At 43.8% G+C, this 12843-nt stretch overlaps 1 protein-coding gene across 4 annotated transcripts in view; it reads right to left on the reverse strand.

Annotated features, from left to right (window-relative positions):
* The window catches only part of KIAA0319L (KIAA0319 like), a 113685-nt gene extending 100941 nt beyond the window's left edge, over positions 1-12744 (reverse strand). For 2 of the 4 annotated variants that reach the window (XM_070404711.1, XM_070404708.1), the window contains exons 1-2: positions 12343-12525; positions 9266-9435 (exon numbers count right to left, since the gene is read on the reverse strand). In XM_070404711.1, coding sequence (XP_070260812.1) covers positions 9266-9407 — 142 coding nt within the window. In that variant the 5' untranslated portion in view covers positions 9408-9435; positions 12343-12525. Of the gene's footprint in view, positions 1-9265; positions 9436-11777; positions 11969-12342; positions 12526-12680 lie in introns of those variants that run through there. The other 2 variants (XM_070404709.1, XM_070404710.1) reach the window with 2 other exon arrangements.
* Positions 12745-12843: the final 99 nt, after the last annotated feature.

The following is a 12843-nucleotide window of genomic DNA, read 5'->3' on the forward strand; positions in this document are numbered from 1 at the left end:
TCCCAGCATGATCTTTAAGCTAAACCAGCAAACCTTTATTATCTACTATGTGCCAGATGCTTGGTATGTTTCATGAATAAGACTGTTTCATGAAGCAGATACATAAGCAGGTAATCACAGTAGACTTCTACTCACAGCCATGACAGAGTAACTGGTACGAGACTCACCGTCTAATCTAATAAAAGACAAACATGCAAATTGACCATACCTTACTATGACTTAAGCCACGCCCACCAGCCAATCAGAGTGACTATATGTAAATTAACCCAACCAAGATGGCAGCCGGCAGCCATGGAGCTAAAGCGAGCAGGGGCTTGGGTGCTCCAGTGATGGAGGAAGCCAAGCTTCCTGGCCGGCTCTGAGCTCCACTGAAGGCAACAAAGTTTCAATTACAGAAGATAAATAAACCCCAGATACCTGCTTTCAGCCAGCCCTGGCCACGGAGCTGGAGCGAGCAGGAGCCAGCTCTGAGCTCCACTGAAGGCAACAAAGTTTCAATTATAGAAGGTAAATAAATCCCAGGTTAAAAAAAAAAAAAGGAGAGGCTGGGAGCTTCCGTAGCTGGGGGGCTTGGCCAGCCTGAAAACGGCCCTCAGCCCCTCACCCAGACTGGCCAGGCACCCCAGTGGGGACCCCCCACCCTAAAGGGGGGTGGCCAGCCTGAAAACAGCCATCAGCCCCTCACCCAGGCTGGCCAAACCTCCATGGGGTGAGGGTCCCCACTGGGGGGCGGGGGGCTTGACCAGCCTGCAAACAGCCATCAGCCCCTCACCCAGGCTGGCCAGGCACCCCAGTGGGGACCCCCACCCTGAAGGGGGTGTGACCAGCTGCAAACAGCCATCAGCCCCTCACCCAGGCTGGCCAGGGACCCCAATGGGGACCCCCATCCTGAAGGGGGTGTGACCAGCCTGCAAACATCCATCATCCCCTCACCCAGGCTGGCCAGGCACCCCAGCAGGACCCCCACCCTGATCCGGGACACCCTTCAGGGCAAACCAGCCGGCCCCCACCCGTGCACCAGGCCTCTATCCTATATAATAAAAGGGTAATATGCAAACTGACCCTAATAGCAGAAAGACTAGGAATGACTGGTCACTATGACACACACTGACCACCAGGGGGCAGACACTCAATGCAGGAGCTGCCCCCTGGTGGTCAGTGCGCTCCCACAGGAGGAGCTCTGCTCAGCCACAAGCCAGGCTGACGGCTGCCAGTACAGCGGTGGTGGTGGGAGCCTCTCCCGCCTCCTCAGCAGCGCTAAGGATGTCCGACTGCATCTTAGGCCTGGTCCCTGCTGGCAAGTGGATATCCCCCGAGGGCTCCCGGGCTGCCAGAGTGATGTCTGACTGCCAGCTTAGGCCCAATTCCCCAGGGAGTGGGCCTAAACCAGCAGGTGGTCATCCCCCAAGAGGTCCCAGACTGCGAGAGGGCACAGGCCAGGCTGAGGGACCCCCGCCCCCGAGTGCACAAATTTTTGTGCACCGGGCCTCTAGTCCTATATAATAAAAAGAGAAACATGCAAATTAACCATCCCTCCGCTACACTCACCAGCCAATCAGAGTGAGTATGCAAATTAACCTGACAAAGATGGCAGTTAGTTTGCATACGCAGGTGGCAAGCGCCTCAGGAGGTGACTGCGGCCGCAGGCTCCCGGGATCATTGCAGCCAGGGAGGCGAGGCCAGGCGTGCCTAGCCACACCCGCAGGCTCCCGGGATCTTGCCAGTGAAGAGCAGAGCGGGAGAGGAGCGGGTGGAGAGCGGGAGGCTTGGAGGACTTGGCAGAGCAGGAGACCGCTGGACATAGAGCAGAGTGAGAGAGAGGGCGGCTTAGAGGGCTCGGCTCCCTCTGTTACCACAGCTTCCTCATCACAGCTGTGGAAACTGACAGCAGGCAGAAGGAAGTCCCACCCCCACAGAATCAGCCAGAATCAGCCTTTGGTCAGACAGCTCTCAGCGGCCTGACAGCCAGGACTCTCATTCACCTGCATCTCAGACCATGACAGTAGAGAGATGGGACTATGTCTAAAGAACAACTGTTGATACAACGTAACTCTGCAGCCGAAAGATGCCGGCATTATCGACAGAAAATGTCTGCAGAGCAGCGTGCATCTGATCTTGAAAGAAGGCGGCGCCTGCGACAGAATGTATTTGAACACCAGCTACTGGAAAAACGTCGCCCTGATGCCAAAAAACACCGGCATTATCGACAGAAAATGTCTAAAGACCAACGTGCCTTTGAAGTTGAAAGAAGGCATGGCGATGACAGAATATGTCTAGAGAACAGTCATCAACAAGTACTACCAATACTGGTAGGAACTGCCTTCTCAGCGAAAATGGAGTACATAAGGATGCAATTCTCGAACATAGTTGTGGTGGAATGAGTGTTCAATGTGAATTTTGCCTATCACTAAATTTCTCTGAAGGAAAACCATTTGATGGGAAATTTACTCAATGTTGTAGCAAAGGGAAAGTCTGTCCAAATGATAATACATTTTGCAGATTACCCAGCATATTTAAAAAGATTCATGACAAACGAAGATTCTAACAATAAAAATTTCATGGAAAATATTCGTTCCATAAATAGTCCTTTTGCTTTTGTTTCCATGGGTGCAAATATTGCATCGCCATCAGGATATGGGCCATATTGTTTTAGAATACATGGACCAGTTTATCACTGTACTGGAACTTTACATCCTTCGGATGGTGTTTCTCGGAAGTTTGCTCAACTCTATATTTTGGATACAGCCAAAGCTACAAGTAAAAGATTAGCAATGCCAAAAAACCAGGGCTGCTCAGACTCATGATCAACACCAACAACCTCATGCATGAAATAAATGAATTAACAAAATCATACAAGATGCTACATGAGGTAGAAAAGGAAGCCCAATCTGAAGCAGCAGCAAAAGGCATTGCTCCCACAGAAGTAACAATGGCAATTAAATATGATCGTAACAGTGACCCAGGTAGATATAATTCTCCCCATGTAACCAAGGTTGCTGTCATATTCAGAAACGAAGATGGAGAACCTCCTTTTGAAAGGGACTTGCTCATTCATTGTAAACCAGATCCCAATAATCCAAACGCCACTAAAATGAAACAAATCAATATCCTATTTCCTACATTAGATGCAATGACATGTCCTATTCTTTTTCCACATGGTGAAAAAGGCTGGGGAACAAATATTGCATTAAGACTCAGAGACAACAGTGTAATCGACAATAATACTAGACAAAATGTAAGGACAAGAGTCACACAAATGCAGTATTATGGATTTCATCTCTCTGTGCGGGACATGTTCAATCCTATTTTAAATGCAGGAAAATTAACTCAACAGTTTATCATGGATTCATATTAAAAAATGGAGGCCAATCAGATAAATTTCATCAAAGCAAACCAATCTAAGTTGAGAGCTGAAAAATATAGTGGTTTGATGGGTTATCTCAAATCTAGATCTGAAAATGACAATGTGCCGATTGGTAAAATGATAATACTTCCATCATCTTTTGAGGGTAGTCCCAGAAATATGCAGCAGTGATATCAGGATGCTATGGCAATTGTAACGAAGTATGGCAAGCCCAATGTATTCATAACCATGACATGCAACCCCAAATGGGCAGATATTGCAAACAATTTACAACGCTGGCAAAAAGTTGAAAACAGACCTGATTTAGTAGCCAGAGTTTTTAATATTAAGCTGAATGCTCTTTTAAATGATATCTGTAAATTCCATTTATTTGACAAAGTAATAGCTAAAATTCATGTCATTGAATTTCAGAAACGTGGACTGCCTCACACTCACATATTATTGATATTAGATAGTGAGTCTAAATTACATTCCTCTAATTAATTCCCTTACAATGTGCACGAATTTCGTGCACCGGGCTACTAGCCTATTATAAAGCTGGGCAGAATATACAAGACAACTGTTTTCAGGAGATAAGAGGCACTGCAAGGCAATAACCCTCGAAATAAGGGACACTTGAAGTGAGCCCTACAATTGCCCCGTTCTCTGTTAGGGACAACTTCCCAACCAGGGCACAGAAAGCTAGAACCCAAACAAAGCAGGGGCTTCACTGAGACCAAGAAGCAGAAGTCTGAGTTTGCCTAGAATCTGAGTGGTAAGACAATGAAGAGAAAGGAGCTGTGAAAAGTGGGGGCAGGGCCCCAGAAGTCCATTGGGAGGGTCCACTACCAGGCTGAGGAGTGGGATGTAAAGGCAGAGGGCAAGACCACTGAGGTTTATTAGATGTAGATGGTACAGAGCTGAGAGGGAAACAGAATCACCAGAAGTCATGCAGAGCTGGGGGAAGGAGGTAGAAGCATTTTGGAATTCCAGTTCTGCAAGTGCAAAGAAATCACATTAACGCTGTAGATCAGCAAACACCAGGAAGGCTTCACCTTAGAGTAGGTCACACTCCAGAGCAAGACCTACTCAGACCTCTCTTCAAAAGTCTAAAACCCCACGGTATAATGTGGCAGAGATGTATAGACACTATATGAGAACATTAAAGAACAGTTCAACTGAGGGTATCCAGGGAAAGCAGTACTAGTACAAAGGAGCTTATGTTTACCTGAATCAGAGTACATCAGGCAGAATGATAACAGCACATGCAGAGGGATGGAGCACTCTGCCTGGAAACGTGAGATGGTACTCCTCAAACAGTGATTTGAATGTGGAGGAGAGAAAGGACTATAGAATGATTCAGGGATTTCTACCTCAGAATATGAGTGAAGGTGATCTTTTCATGGTTGTAGGGGCTAAAAAAGGAGGAAGAGGGCTAAAAGATCATGGGTTCAGTTTTTATATATTAAGTTAGAGGTGCCCAGTCAGTGTGGCTCAGTGGCTGAACATTGACCTATGAACTAGGAAGTCACATTGTTCAATTCCAAGTCAGGCACATGCCTGGGTACAGGGCTTGATCCCCAGCAGGGGGCATGCAGGAGGCAGCCAATTAATGATTCTCTCTCAGCATTGATGTTTCTATCTTCCTCTCCCTTCCTTTCTGAAATCAGTAAAAATAAAAATAAAAATCTTTAAAAAAAAAAAGTTAGAGATAGCTGAAACATCCAATTGGAGATGTATAACAGAAGTGGCTACATGGTTTGTAACCCAGATAGAAGTGAATGAACAGTTATAGATATGGGAGTAGTGGGCACATAGATAATTATGGGGGAAAATTAGATTGCCCAGACTGAGCACACAAGAGTGAGACAAAAAAGGGTAGAAACAGAACCACAAAGAACAAAACATTTAAGGGACAAGCTAAGAAGGAAGTGAGGGAAGAATAATTAGAAAGCTTAATGCATCAGCAGGAAGGAGAACAAAGTAAAGTCTGGTGTAACTTAAGGTAACCAAGGAGAGTCACAAGAAAGAAGTATGCAATGCAGCAGAGATGTTAACTACAATAAAAACTAAAGGTCTCCAACTAGGAAGGTCACTGGTTACCTTGGCAAAAACCAAGGTTTGGACAGAAGCCAGACCTCACTAGATTCAGAGGAGGACAGAGGTGAGAGAATGGGGACAGCAGATGTGGTCTATCCCCATTCAGAAAGCTTCACTGACTGGGAAGAAAGACTAAACAGGGAACTGGCTAGAGATTCCTCACAAAGAACATGTCTAGCGCAATAAATATTTGTTGAACGAATATGTAACTTTAAAAAAGTGAACAAAAGAATGATTTGTACCCATCTGGTTATTTTACCAGTCCTTGTTTCTTACTGTGTCTGTCTGTCTGTCTATCTGCAAATTGGATATGTATTATACATAAGCCAAGTTCTATTTCCTCCATGAAGCCCTTCCTGATTTTTCTAAACTTCAGTAACATCCTGTACTATAATAAAAAAGACAGACAATAACAAGTGTTAGTGGGGACAGAGGGAAATTGGAACCCTCATATATTGCTGGTGTAAATGTAAAATGGTGCAGCTGCTGTAGAAAACAAAAAGTTAAAGAGTTCCCATATGATCCAGCAATTTCACTCCTGGGTATATAAACAGAATGTGGTATGTCCATACAATGGAATATTATTCAGCCATGAAAAGGGATGAAGTACTGATATATGCTACAACATGAATGAACCTTGAAAACATCATGCTAAGTGAAAGAAGCCAGACAGAAAAGATCACATAGTGTATGAATTCATTTATATGAAATATCCAGAATAGGCAAATCCAGAGTCAGAAAATAGATAAGTGGTTTCCAGAAGCTAAGGAGAGGGAGGAATAGAAAGTGACTGCTAATTAGTACTGGGTTTCTTTTAGGGGAGGGAGGTTTAAAAAAATGTTCTGGAATTATATCTCAATTGAAAAAAAACATCCTCCTCTAATTTCTTACTAAAGAACTCCTAATTCTACCCATCTATTTAGCACTACTTCATATTGAGTGAAATTACTCTCTTCAGTGAGAGATTCCTTGAAAAACAACCTCATCAATTTTCTCCTGGCTTACTTCATTCACTTCCTAATACTAGTAGATATCCTACTCTAGTCCTGACATCCCTCCCCTTTTCATCTTACTTGAATCCTCACTATTATCATTCTTCTATATCCCAGCAAAATGATCTAGAAATTTACCAGTATTATTCCTCTGCTTAAATTTTTCAATAGCTCCTAATTCCTTAAAGCAATGATCTCTTAGGTAGAATGCTTGCTTACAAGGGGTGCACAAGACAAATCACTGGAGTATGAAAATAATAGTGCTATTTATATGATTTTTAGTTGATCACTTTAAATTTTTGTTTTTGGCAGTACAATGGTACTTGTTATAACATATGAACAAACACATATTGGGGTACATCCTCAACTTTTTTATGGATTAGAGTGCATAATCAAGAAAATTTGTAGACCACCTACCTAAAAAGATTAAAATCAAAGCTTCTTTGCATGGCATACAAGATCCTTCATGACCTGGCCACCATCTACCTCTTTAGGAGCTGCCATTCCAGCTTTGCTCTTTATATACCAGCAACACTAAACTGCTTATACTAGTAGAGTTTCCACTATATACCAGGCTGTTTCACACTTTTGTGTCTTTGTTCTTGCATTCCCATTGCCAGGGAATACAACTGCCCAACAAGCACAACTTTCAATTGTAGGGAAGTTATAGCAATGTTTTGCAACATAGAATAAGTGGGTGTTGATGAATGTTCTCCTTCTAAATGTGTCCGTGGGATAAACTCCTAGAAGGGGAATTACTAAGTCAAAGAACATAAACCTTTTGAAGATCTTGATATCTATGCCAAAAAACTCTCTGTTCAAATTCCCAAGCACAATATGAGGGCAACTACATAACCCCTCAGCAGCACTAGATATTTTTCATTCATTTTCATCAATAGGATGGATTAAAAATTATGTCATTTTAATCTGTGGTTCTTTGGTTAGTAATGAAATGAACATTTTTTTAAATGTTTATAAGTCATTTTAATTTCTTATGTTACTCTCTGTTTATGTCCTTTATTAATTTTTTTCTACTAGGATATTGTGTTTTTTTTAAAAAAATGATGAGAAAGCGATCTGATAAATTAAAATATATAACAAATCTGTCATGTGTTGCTTGCATGTTCACTCAGTTTGAACACCTGATTCTTGGTTCTTTCATGGTAAAAGCTCCAAACTTTCCTAAAACATAAGTAGTACAATCTAATCCCCACCAGAACTACTCCTAACAATACCAACTTTGCACCTCAATACTCAGTCTGCTCACTAGGGTGCTGCTTTTAAGCACCCAGCTCAGAAATATGAAGACTAACCCAAGGAGCCCACAGCACTATATCAAATCAAGTATTAGCCCAAAAAAGACAGAAAAACTAGGAAATGCTTCTTCCTCCCCTGTACTTGGAATCCTTCAAATATCACGGTTCAGGGTAAAAAAAATTGTCTTGGTCCTCCAAAAAATCATCTGTAGTTAGGAGGTACAGTAGCATCGAAAAAGAACGTGAGCTTTAGAGCGGACAAACCTGGGTTTAGGATCCTGGCTCTATCATGTTCTTGCTATGTGATCCTAATCAAGTCATTCTGCTTCAATTTCCTTATCTATAAAATGAGAATAAAACTATTGGTTTTAGGTTTATCCTGAGAATTAAATGAGATAATATATGTAACGTTTGTAACCAGGGGTTTTGAATACTGTAGGTGCATTCCAAAAAACATGGTTTTCCCACTCTTATGGTGCCAAATCAGTAACTTATTTAATTCAAATGATATTACATAAAATGTTAGCCTGAAATAGCTGTCCCAGGAAAGCATCATCTAGGTAAAAAACATTTAGGTCAGCTTTCTGTCAACTGCAATTTCCAGTGCTATAATTATGCAATCATCAACCACCTCTGCAAGACAACAAAAACCACAAAGTTGATGTTACTGAAATTGCTAAATACAGCAATTACTTGAGTCTCAAGATCATGACCACCAATTCCTTTAGGAAAGCAATAGAAACCTTTGTAATTATAGGAGCAAAAGGCTGATTAGTTATCCCAGACAGTGGTCTCTACAACAGAAGCCTCTTCTGGTCACTGCCCAGAATGGCAGCATACTCAGAAGTCTTTCTCAAATTGCTGTTTTCTCACATTTCATACTCTGAAAAGAAACAATGTCAACAAATGAACTGAAGGGGAAGGGAAGAAAAAAAGGATATCCTTTGAAATCTAGCCTTCTTGGCACTCTTTTCTGGCAAGAGGCTCTAAGCTGGTGAAATAATCTCTAGGAGAAAAACATACTTTATGAAATCTATCAGCATAACCCCTTTCTATGGGAAAAGCAAGGAACACATTCTCCCTGTAACACTGATTCTTTTAGGAAAGGAAAGGAAGCAAAGTATCATTTACTAAGCAATGTTCAGATGCTGTACTATACTATTTAATTATGTTATCTCTCAAATCAAATGAGGTAGGTCTTGCCTTCCTTTAAGGACAACAGGTAATTTGCTCAAAGTTTTATTATTATTAAATGGAAATATCCAGCTCCAAGTCCAGCTGCCAGGTCTGTCCAACTTTGAAACTTTTCTTTTCATTACACATCAGCAAATCTCCAAATGACTATGCCAATTCCTTCATATGAGAAAAAACCCAATTTAATTGTTAGTACCAAAACAAAACAAATAATTCCAACTAAGTGTCCACCAATAGTCTGTTTCTGTCAATTAGCACACTGCTTTTCTGCCTCCTTCTGTTTTACCAACTTCCCTATATAGTCTTTAAAATGAACTGAAGGACTCACACAAAATGCCCTTTTTTTAAAAACCTTAATAAATCTATAAAGAAAATGGTACCTGTTGACAGCCACAGCACACTGAAGCAGAAGCAAATATAAAACAGATGCAGGCTTCTCAACCACTTCACAGATGTCTGCCAACAAAATCCTGATAAAATCCAGGAAGCAGAACTTGGCTTGACTCCCAGCTTCTTCTCCATTGCCTTACAGATAGGCAGAACCAGTCCACTGGAAAGAGAGAAAGAGAAGAAATAATATGCCAAGTAATTAATAATTGATTCCTAGAAATGTGGCATGCTAGATAGAGAACATGATAAATTAGGGGGAAGAAAAATTTCAAGTTTGTCTTTCACTGCTCATCTCTGCCCATAAATTTTAAACCTAAGCTTTGACATAGCCTATAATTATCAGGATAAAAACATAGCAAGGGATGTGAAATGAATCTACTGTAAAACGGAAACACCTTGTATTCCATTATTTTCTAGTCTAACAGTAAATCATCTAAGTGGAAGAATGGAAAGAATACCAGCCTGAAAAAAAGATCTGAGTTTCAGTACCAGTTCTGCTAACAGCTTTGTGGCTCTGACCAATACACTTTCTTACCTATGAAAAGATGAGGTTGGACCTGAAGGTTTTATGTAGTCATGTTTTTGTTTTTTAAATTTCATGTGATGGTTTTTAGGAAGGGCATACACTTTTCAATTTGCTACTGCCCCACCACTATTATCTTAAAATTTTATCCAATTTATACTTCAATGTCACCTCCCTGACCCCTAGAATCATTTGCAATTCCTGACTTGAATTCATACATTCAACAAATATTTACCGAGCCCCTACTGTGTGCTAGATATTCTGCTGGCTACTCTAGAATCTAGGGGCTATTTGATTTATGGCCCTTTCAGGAGGAAAACATAATTTTCCATCAATTTCTTCTGTCTTACACAACTTCCCTATATCATATAATTATATAAATCCTGGCAACATTATTAGAGTTGATCAAGTTCTGAAGAAGCCACTCAAAAACTTTCTGTCCAAGCCCTGGCCTATATAGCTCAGTTGGTTGGAGAGTCATCCCCTACACCAGAAGTTGGTGTTTGATTCCCGGTCAGGGCACATACCCAGGATTCAGGTTTGATCCCCAGTCGGGCATGTGTGGGAGGCAACTGTAAAATGTTTCTCTCTTATATTGATGTTCCTCTCCCTCTCCCCCTCCTTCCCTCTATCTCCCTCCTTTCCTTTCTGTTAGTGTTAGGGTTTGGCCTGAGTCACCTCTCTTAGATCAATTTTTTAAAAGAAGCTTCTGTCTTAAATGTGCACCTGTCATCTACATCTGGCAAATGGCACAGACTGACAACCCCCGCTGCCAGCCAACATACAGGGAGAATGGCATTGCATGGGTGGGATATGAATACTAATATCAGGAAACACACACACACACACACACACACACACTGCTACAAAAGATAGAGCCCAACCAAGAAAAGGCTCTCACTGAGCCTTAAGCATACAAAGGACTTCATCTTTCTCATTTACTTCCATCCATTCCTGTTTTTAGTTGTTTTGTAATTGTGTTAGGGTAAAGGGGGCAGAAAGGTGTGTGCACCAGACACATGCTCAAGAGATTAATAAACGGAGCCTAAGTTAGAAAGTATTAGTATATCCAGCAACTTCTCTAGCCTCCTAAGATGTAATGGGAGAGAGGGAGAGAGGGAGGGAGCATGTATCTTTCTGTCTTCCACAAAAGGATTTTAAACTCAAGGTGACTCAGCACCTGTTATCAATAATAGCGTGACAGGTGGGCGATAGAAGCATTAAATGAATAGGTTTTGAAAGTGGGAGTAATAAACACTATTGAATTAGCAAGCTGATTAGAAGTACAATGTCTTACAAATCATGCATAAGAGAGAGGCAGAGCTATGCTATGAACTCCCACCCAATCACTCCTATGAAACCTACAATTGCCAAAGGGCACAAAAAGGCTTGCTGACCGGGGCAGGAATAACACATCACCAAGATCCAAATGGTTGGTTACAGAGTCAACGGTAACAGCCCAGGGAGACAACGCACACCCCCACAATACTTGACAAATGAAACTCCAGAAAAGCCTGCGACAGTTCTGGCATTTGGGGCGTTACAAGTACGCACACCCGAAATAAAAGCACTCTCTGTTGCAGCAGCTGTTCAGACAGAGCAGGGGGTAATGTTTACTTAATACTTCAGGTTGATGGGGAACGTATCCTAGTTCAGTCTGTCAGCTACATACGTGGAACTCCATTTATGTACACAGCGATAAGATATGTTTGAACAGCCTATTCAGTTGGTGTGAGTAATCAAGAATAAAGCTCCCTTTAAAAAAAAAAAAGTCTCAGATATTTGAGAAAGTTACAGAACAGACTGTCATGAATAAATAGCTTTGCTTATATTTGCAGACATTGTTTTCCAAATAGCTGGGGAAATGAACAGATTGTTCTGGGGGGCCGGGGGGGAGGGGGGTCGTCTATCCAATTTGTTCCTAGCTTCCAGCCTGTTAATCATATAAGAAAGCACACGAGTCAGCTAATTCTCTTCACCTGCTGCATCTAATGTCGGTTGGGCACAACCACCCTGAGGTGAGAGAAGGCAAAGCTTGCCTGGAATCCTGCCTGGTTCTCTTTTGATTTCCTTCATGTCACCTTTGTGCTCCCTGCAAGCCCCCACGGGACCCCTCCGTGGCGCAGAATTGTCCAAGTCTTGGAAAAGGCAGGTTTCCGCAGAGTAATTTACACGTCGTGCTCAGCCCCGCCCTCCTTAATCTGCATCAACTCTCTATCCAGGTGCAAACGCCAAACACCTGAGACAGCAGCTAAGGGCGAGGCTGCAGAAGCCGAGGGGCTGAGACCGCGGCGCCCCAAGCCGGTCTGTCCTTCAGGGATGGAGGGAGCTGCCAGGCCCGGCCCGGCCTGAGAAGAGGAGTGCAGCCTGGAACCCGACCTCCGCACCCATCAAGCCAGAAGCAGCTGGCAGTCCTAGCCGGGCCGGAGCGCCACCTCCGGGTCCCAGCACCCCGCAGCGCACCCCAGAAATAGCCCGTTCCGCCTGCCCCTCCCCTGAGCTCGTGGTCCTCGGCCGGGCAGCCGGCCGCCTCGGGCCACCTACCAGGGCTCAGGGCCACACAGCGGGGCCCCGGCTATCGGGCGCCTCCGCCGCCTCCCGGTCCATGGGGTCGGGACCCCACCTCCACTCCCCTCACCCGGAGTGGGAGGAAGAGGAAGAAAGTAGCACGGACTTCCCACCCAGCAGCTCCCTCTCGCCTCAGCCTTGCCGGACAGCGACGGCGGCCGGAAACGCCGCCTCCTCCCACCTCCGGGCGCAACCCGGAAATACACTCTTCATGCTTAGCTAGCCCTCCCGCCCTACCCCCCCGCCCCCCAAGGAAACTCAACTCCAGCCGCGAGACCGACGGGAGGAGGGGCAGGGCTGGAAGGCAGAACTACCTACGGGCTGAGGAACCAGAGCCTCCGGGCTGTCGCCTCCCGCACTCCAGAGGCGGTCTGCACCTCCACCTGCCCTGCGCGCGCCCGGGCCCCGGACTCGGGCAATACCCACAAGCAAGATGGCGGCAGCGGCAGCACCTTCGACGGCTTAGCGCCCCTCCGT

This window comes from Myotis yumanensis, unplaced genomic scaffold (genome assembly GCF_028538775.1).
Source record: "Myotis yumanensis isolate MYYU_CA2020_CCGP unplaced genomic scaffold, mMyoYum1.0.hap1 SCAF_2, whole genome shotgun sequence".
Taxonomy (NCBI): Eukaryota; Metazoa; Chordata; class Mammalia; order Chiroptera; family Vespertilionidae; genus Myotis; species Myotis yumanensis.